The sequence below is a fragment of the Lithobates pipiens genome, unplaced genomic scaffold (genome assembly GCF_037356315.1).
Source record: "Lithobates pipiens isolate NorthernLeopardFrog02 unplaced genomic scaffold, aLitPip1_a1.2 Scaffold_13, whole genome shotgun sequence".
Taxonomy (NCBI): domain Eukaryota; kingdom Metazoa; phylum Chordata; class Amphibia; order Anura; family Ranidae; genus Lithobates; species Lithobates pipiens.
In genome coordinates, this window is record NW_027507718.1 from 342794990 (window position 1) to 342803071 (window position 8082).

Here is an 8082-nt window from a genome sequence, read left to right on the forward strand (position 1 = left end):
TGCCAACATGTACTGGGACATACTGAAACAGAGCATGATCCCCTCCCTTCAGAGACTGGGCCACAGGGCAGTATTCACACAAGATGACGACCCCAAACACACCTTCAAGATGACCGCTGCCTTGCTAAAGATGCTGAGGGTAAAGGTGATGGATTGGCCAAGCATGAGGGTTAAGGCAGGGCTGGAAAATAGTGGTGGCCACACAAAATATTGACACTTCGGGCCCAATTTGGACATTTTCACTTAGGGGTGTACTCACTTTTGTTGCCAGTGGTTTAGACGTGTGTGTGTGTGTGTGTGTGTGTGTGTGTGTGTGTGTGTGTGTGTGTGTGTGTGTGTGTGTATACATACCCATATATAGGTTTCAAAAATAACTGGAAAGTTTATGAATTTTCTTTTAGACTAGGTATAAAGACATGTTGCAGTATTCTAGGTCGGTAACCTTCATCTGTGCATGAAGTAGGCATTTCTGTGTTGAATCGGGTAATCGTTCAAAAGTTTGTGGCCTTTGCATAAAACTTAATACAAACCTTTTTGTCATAGGTCCAACCAAGTATTTTTCATCTTTACAAAGTATTTGGAGAAAAGTTTTTTTATTTCCAGATTATGTAATGTAAAATGATGTACCTTTTTATATTCCTTGTCTCTTGTGGCAGGATTTGGTTACCCAAGTCCTTAGTATTTTAGTTGAAGATTCTACTGGCATCCATCAGTTGTGCCTTTTAATAGAATTGGTCGACATTAATTAGCTGTTGGATGTCATGTGAATGTCTCGGGGCTTCTATATTCTTGATGGAGAGCAGACAAGTCGCAGGGTTTTAGTGCCAAGTGCTTCAGGCCATTGGCCATTATATATGCTTATGGATTTGTATTGTCTAGAGCAGTCATGGCAAACCTTGGCACCCCAGATGTTTTGGAACTACATTTCCCATGATGCTATGCACTCTGCAGTGTAGATGAGCATCATGGGAAATGTCGTTTCAAAACATCTGGGGTGCCAAGGTTTGCCATGACTGGTCTAGAGTATTGCCAATGTTCCACTAAATATGATCTTTTATAATCCCTGCATAGTTGCGTATGTATTCTAATCGGTTTTGTTTGTTTATTTCACTTAGGAGAATAGGGAGAGAGAATTGCAAGACATCCGCCAGAAGCAGAGACTGAAGGAACTGGAGCTAAAACGTCAGTCTTGGGTCTGCATAGAGGCTAGAGGTTTTGGAAGGAGTAGCAGTGAAAATGATGTGGAGCTGCTGACAAAGAAGGGATTGGAGGAGTTTTTACTTCAGAGGCCCCAAAGTCCACTGAGTAGAAACTCTAGCACAAGGCGTTCTCGGCACTCATTAGGTGTAACAGCAGACCGAGAACTTCTGATGTACTTGGAAGCCCCTCAGGACGATCAGTTAAACAAATGTAATAGTCTTCCCAGAACTCACACTCGACAGTCAAGACCAACAATTGCATGGATGAAAGACAAAAACGAGGAGGACACTATGCACTTAAATAAAAATGAAGCCATTCAAATTTCCTCACCTTTGCCTAAGGTTCATATTGGTAGTTTTGGAGATGACCACACTGCAATAGCAAATAAAAAGAACAATCAGACCAATATAGACCGCAATAACAACCAGCCACAAAACTGCCAAGACTATGAAGATGATTCAGTCAAAAAGACCCCTTTAAGCCCATTAGCAGTCAGTATTCAGGAACGTGAATTGGTTAAAAAGTTACAAAAATTTGATCTTCAAGGATCTGTGCATGAAAATACAGAAGATGTTTGCTTTACAGATTTGGAGACATTTGCAGAATTGGGTATTGCAAACAAACTTCTTCCACCATCCAAAAATACCAAAGACACACCCTCGAGTATATATGATGAGGACATCAGTATGACTGAAAAATATTCAAAAAGTATAAGCACTCCTGGGTCACAAAATACATGTACTTCTGAAAAAGAACATGGAACAGTTTTCTATGTTGAAGATACTACTGAAGACTCCTTATCTTTGGATCATTCTGAAGCACAAAGTTTAAACTGTAAGAAGGGAGACACATCAGTTGCAATGGAAACTAAAAGTGAAAAAGTGAACATATCTGCTGATCGGCACAAAAATGTGGATGGTAGCACTGGAGATGCTGGCAGTACTAAGGAAAATACAATAAAAAGTAAAGATCACAAAAGACATAACGCTGTGAAAGAGAGGACTTCGAGCTTCTCAAAATCAAATACAGCTCGTTCAAATACTGCTACAACAAAACCTGTACGCATGTTGAATGAGTCTGAGCACGAGACAATGCGGAAGGTTGTCCCCATTTCTAAGGCTACCAAGTCGGGAAGTATAAAACGTACAGAGCTCAGAAGCTCGGTGCGAGATGAAGGGAAATCTGATGAACTAAAACAGACTTTTCGGCATTCCCTTAGAGCCAAAAATGATAATGTCCCAAGGAGTTCCCCAATATCCAGTCCAACTGCTGAAGAACCTAAGCTACAAAGAGGTTCAAGTTTTATAGCTAACACTTCACGTTTTCAAAGGGACCAAATCCAACGCAAAAGTTCTGTAAAAAAACCAGCAGCAAAACCAGTTAGGAATATTGCTAAACCAAAGACTGATGAAACCAAGATATGCAGGACATCTCCAAAAGAATCGAGTTCTACTGAAACCAGCAAACCACAACCAACCACACCTTTACCCAGCCCCAAAACCGTGCCCTCTACACCAAGCTTTGCTAGAAACACTGTTGCATCATCCTCAAGGCGTGCAACCCCAGAACAGTCCTCTCCAACTACAGGAAAGACGTCAACAATAACTAGATCACCATCAATACGTCAGTCTAAAGGAAAGTCTGAACCATTAACTAGGGATGCAAACACAAGGGAAAGTGGAAGAGTGAATACATTTAATAGGACCGGTAGTATGAGGACATCTGGGAAAGGGATGGTTGCTTGTGGAAACGGCACACCTGAGGCAGTTCAGAAAGAGAAGGGCATTGTTGAAAAGTCATCTGTGAAACTTAAAGATACAGGCAAAGCTACCTTTGGTAAAATACTTAAACCTCTGCTAAAGTAGATGATTAATTTAAAGTTCCCATTACTAACATGACAACCCCATCTGGGAGAGTTGGTAAAGACAATTTTCACTTCTATTTTGACGAGCTGCGCACATTAGTCGTAGCGATTTTAATATTAGAACATGGTGATTGTTGGTGTATCCAGGAACTCTGTGTGGCAAACGAATTTGACAGCCTCATGAAGGAATTTGTGCTGAATGTAATCTGATATTCGTGGAGCGCCACTTGATGGATACTTTTTACAGGTTGTGGTAATTGGAAAGCTCTACTTTCAAAGATGATTGCTCAGCTGTAAAACAGAACTCTGGTTAGTGTTTGACCTCCAAAGGTACAAATTATTCACTGACTTTGTATGGTTGGCTGCTTAAAGCTAATGGTATACTTGATCATACTGCCACTGGCATGGATATTCCAAAGACTCTGCTGGGAAGAGTCTTTTGCTTTACTGGATGATAAAATGACTGGCACAGGTGTTTCACAACCTCTCAAGGAAGCACACAAAAGGATGAATCATTGACGACAATGTTGCGTTCACGTACAATGGTATCCAGTTACAAGTGTACAAAAGTGCCATGTATTTATTTTGCATTTGAAAGGTGTTACTGTACTATATTTAAATGCTAAATCTTATTTGAGAGCACTTCAACTATTCAATGTTTCCATTATGATTGTTCTTTGTTTTATTAACATGTGAATCCTGCTGCTAGGCTTCTGTCCTGTAAGTTTTGATCGGGGGAAAAAAAAGAACTCTCTGTTCTTCGTATTTCTGATACTGTTGGCCAAACACAGTGGAGATCACGTGTAATGGATAATAATTGTTTTCTCCTAGAATTCTGCAACTGCACTCGGTGTAAGCCAGCCCAGAAATGTTTACACAAATACGTCATAACTCTTCTTTTGTAGATGAAAGGTCTTTGTAAAAAAAAATTTTTTTTATAAATAAGTTGTACTCTATCATGATAAACAAACTCTGTACAGTTCTAAAAGTAGCACTTGCTACAAAAATGGTAAAAATTAAAAAAAAAAATCCGGCTCTCAGCAACCTGTCAGGTTTAAAGCCCATCTTCAGACAGTATTTTTTCTAATCATGTTCAAGGGTTGGAACTTTGAATTATTATTATTTTTTTTTATTGCTTGCTTTGTATTTCTGCTGGGAAGAGATTCCAGTACTTCCTGTTTCAAGTGACGGGGAGTCAGAGGGACAGGAAGTGAAGGAAAATCTCTCCAGAAGGAAAGAACACCACATTCGTTTTATAGTAGTAAAAGGACAGAACCTCTGTGAGGTTTAATTTATTGTCTGTGCCTGACCCTATGACCTCTATTATATATATATATATTTTTTTTTTGTCCAGTTGACACAGGAATATAAAGCCAAAGTAAATGCCTCCAGTGGTGTCACAGCAATAAAAACCTGGTTCTAACCCTTCCCTACCACATTCCAATAGTTAATAGAAATAAAACACAATTTTGGCTGGAGTTTGTACTTTAACATTATAGAAGTCATAATAGATGGCTCAGGTTGTTCCAAATTAGTTGCAAAGGTTTCCATATGATTTGCAGATTTCTTTTTAAATATTTTTTATGGCATGTTAATTATGTAGCACAATGTGTGAATTGTCCAATGGACCAAATCTTTACCTAGGTTGAGAAGATCTTTGAAGATCTCTTTGTTCCTGAAATTGATTTTGGCCAGTCATATTATAACCACTATGGGATTCTTCGACCTTGATGGTGCTTTTGTTATGGACCGGATTCAGACTTCTGTATATGATTTGCCTTATTTGACAAGTACTTTATGGTACACTTAAGCATTTGGAGTCTTATCCTTGGATACTAGTAAACAGAAGTGGCCAAGTAGAAAAAAGAAATTGCCATTGATATGGTTGAAAAGCCTTATAGCATCCTCCTAAAACTGGACTGACATCACTAGTGTGTATTAAGTTAGGAGTTGTAGATTTTTTTTTATTTTCTTAGAAATACAAATATTTAACTGCTTTAATTGAAGGAAAGGGTAACTGTCTAACTTAGGAAATTCTTTTCAGACTCTTACTTGTTGCCTTATGTCTGATTGCTGCTTTCTAACTATAGATTTTGGTAATAAAATAGACCTGTTTCTTATTATACAAAAACAGGTCAAAGACTTACTGGAAAACCTGATCATTTACCTTGATGTTGCGTAGAGCATTATTAATGCAGCCTGCAGGGTTTTGATTCAGGGATTCAACATCCTGAAAAGAATCATAGGTAAAATAAAGTGGCCGTGTATCTACCTGGAATTGTGAAAGGACAAAGTCATCCCTTAGACCCACAGATGAGCAGATCTATCATAGAATATAATGGGCTGAAAGCAATGCCTATCACAACTGCAGAAACATTCATCTATTCATGAAATCAACATCTGGCAGACTTGTGTGGTAATGGGAGATCTCTTTTCTTTGGAGAAATAAGACTGATCCTTTATCTTTTATACAGCGTGTAAGGCCCGTATAAACAATGCAAAAATCTGATGTAAAATACAGATTTGGATGCGATCGTATGGATAATCGGATCGTTGGTACAAAGCTTTTGAGAGCCAATCACAACAATTCATCTGATGTTAGATCGGACAAGCACGAAAATTTTCCTCTTACGATACCAGATTGTACGATTTTCGTTCAGTATTGACCGAAAATACAATACAATACAAATACATTACAACATGTGACATCACTTCCGATTTTAATTTTTTCTGTCGTATGAGAATTTTCGTGACTTTTAACCTATTAAATTTCTACTTGCGACTATTAAGCAAAAGAAGGGACAGTCTGTCGTCCGATTTTCGGATTGTGTGTTTGGATCATTAATGAGCACTTCCAGCATTCACTTTCACACAGACTGTTATAGTGCGTAGAAAGATGGGCGTGAGGTGCTAGAAACAGATTTTTAACCTGTAACCAGGAATCATGAGTAATGCCAAATGGCTTGAACTCAGCGGCTCTCCACAAAGCAGGAGGACCCCCCCAAAAAACAAAAAAAAAACAGCGGTCACTCAAATTGTGAGAGTTCCAAATGATTTCTTGAATGTTTCCTTTTGTTGTCATTTACATGTAACAGGCCGGCAAGAACTGCTTATGCATTTTGGCTGCAAAAATACCCCTTCATTAGGGCTTCCACATGTAGTAAAAGGCATCTCCTGAACAAAGCTCTCTAACAGAATTGATGTGCAATTGTCCCTGCCTGTATGGTTGGGGCTGCAATTGCTCACCAAATCTATCTTGGTTATATTCAGAAAATAGATATTGTTTTGCCGCATTGTCTAAGTCCTAATGAAAGGGAATTTTTAACCTGCAAAATGCATTGGGCGGTCTTTGCCATCCTGTTGTCCTCTATAATAAACAATAAAGTATTTTGGACTCTGGAGATGGTCGCTTGGGATTGTTTGCTGCTCGCTCTTCCTGTTTTTCACAGTTACTATGCACAGGCCAGTAAGATTAATGTAAATGGGGGCTACCTGTGGTCCCTTAAAAAAAACCTGTCAAGAGAAAAAAAAATGGGGGCTGCCACTGCTGAATTCTGAAAATACTGTCTGCCGGCCAGTCTCTGGTTTCAGTACTTTCCAAATCAATGTTCTGCAATAGACATGTGGATCAGGAATTCGGCCTTTCTTTGACTTTTATGATATGCATTCTTGTTCCAGGTAATTTTCTCTGAAAATACTGCAGTCTGACAAAGGCAAATAGAATTTTGATGAGGTTTTTAAGAGCAACCCCTTTTTAAGTGCAGCTGAAGCATAGATGAGCTTAGTGTGACACGTTAATGGAAGTGGTTTCTATGCGGTTCTGCTAAGCATAGTCTTTACCCCCCAACTTCAGGCACTCCAAGCCATTTGAACTTGGTTTATCCCATAGACATTACATTGTTACAAATCTGGTTATGGTAAGATTGAGAAATGATCTTTGCCCGGGCATTCTGTGACTTCTACAGAGCCCAAAGGCCAATGCATCCTGTAGGGAAAAATCAATTGGCTAGGTTGGATTTTCCTGGCTAATTGCTATTGCTATACCTCAAAATTGGCAATGTTGGCAATTTCTTTCTACAGTGCCTCTTCCTACCCGATAGGACTAAATGGACATCATTTGGGTCATTCAAGCATTCATGTTTGTTGGCTAGAGCCTTATCGGTGCTTGCATAGTGAAAATTTATACCCTGCTACAAAGTATCTATAACCTCCACCTCACTCATCTGATCTGGTGCCCTTGGGCTCAGAGCTGCAGATTTTCCCCCAAAATACTTTTTAATATAGGCAGATCGTTCTTGTTGCTTGATTTCATCAGTGCTTTATATATGTTGCCAAGGCAATGACTCGAGCATGCACTGTGTAATGCTTTGCAAGTGCAGCGATCAGAAAAATATCCTCTATGTAGTTTGTTAAATGAGAATGTTGTTGAATACACTATGCTTTATATTATTATTATTTTTTTTTGTTCAATCCTCCAGTTAAAGTAAAACATACAGGTCAGTTTTCTTTCTTCCTGTCCTGGTCTCATTCATGAACTGTATATGAAAACCGATACTCAGGGGCAGGATGCACAGCATTATTTGGTGTCTTATGGTTTGTCGGTGCTCTCATTTGTATGTTTAACTACCGATTCTGACTATATAAGTTTATTTAAATGTGTTTAATATTGTAAATTTGTATACTAGAAGGTACAATGTACATAAGCGCTATATATATATATATATATTTAAAGGACCTTTACATATTTCAGAATAGTTTGCTAATAAATCTTTCAACTGACAATTACAAGGTCTATTGTGTTTTATTTAAAACGGTGGTAGTTTGCTAAGCGACACAATTTAAGAAATTTGTGTTATTTACCAGATGAAGCTGAGCTTTGTGAAAGCTTTTGTAACGAACTTTCTTGATGCCACAGGAGGATCTGGTTGGAGCGCAGGGGGCATTTGCTTCCTGGGCCATTACTAATACATATTGGGCTGCAGGCAATCGGAGCAGGGTAAAGTAGGTATTTTGTATAC

At 38.7% G+C, this 8082-nt stretch overlaps 1 protein-coding gene across 2 annotated transcripts in view; it reads left to right on the forward strand.

The window, feature by feature from the left end:
• The window catches only part of FHDC1 (FH2 domain containing 1), a 69398-nt gene extending 61546 nt beyond the window's left edge, over positions 1 to 7852 (forward strand). For both annotated transcript variants that reach the window (XM_077477055.1, XM_077477056.1), the window contains one exon: positions 1116 to 7852. In XM_077477055.1, the coding sequence (XP_077333181.1) occupies positions 1116 to 3065 (1950 nt within the window). In that variant the 3' untranslated portion in view covers positions 3066 to 7852. The remainder of the gene's footprint in view (positions 1 to 1115) is intronic.
• Positions 7853 to 8082: the final 230 nt, after the last annotated feature.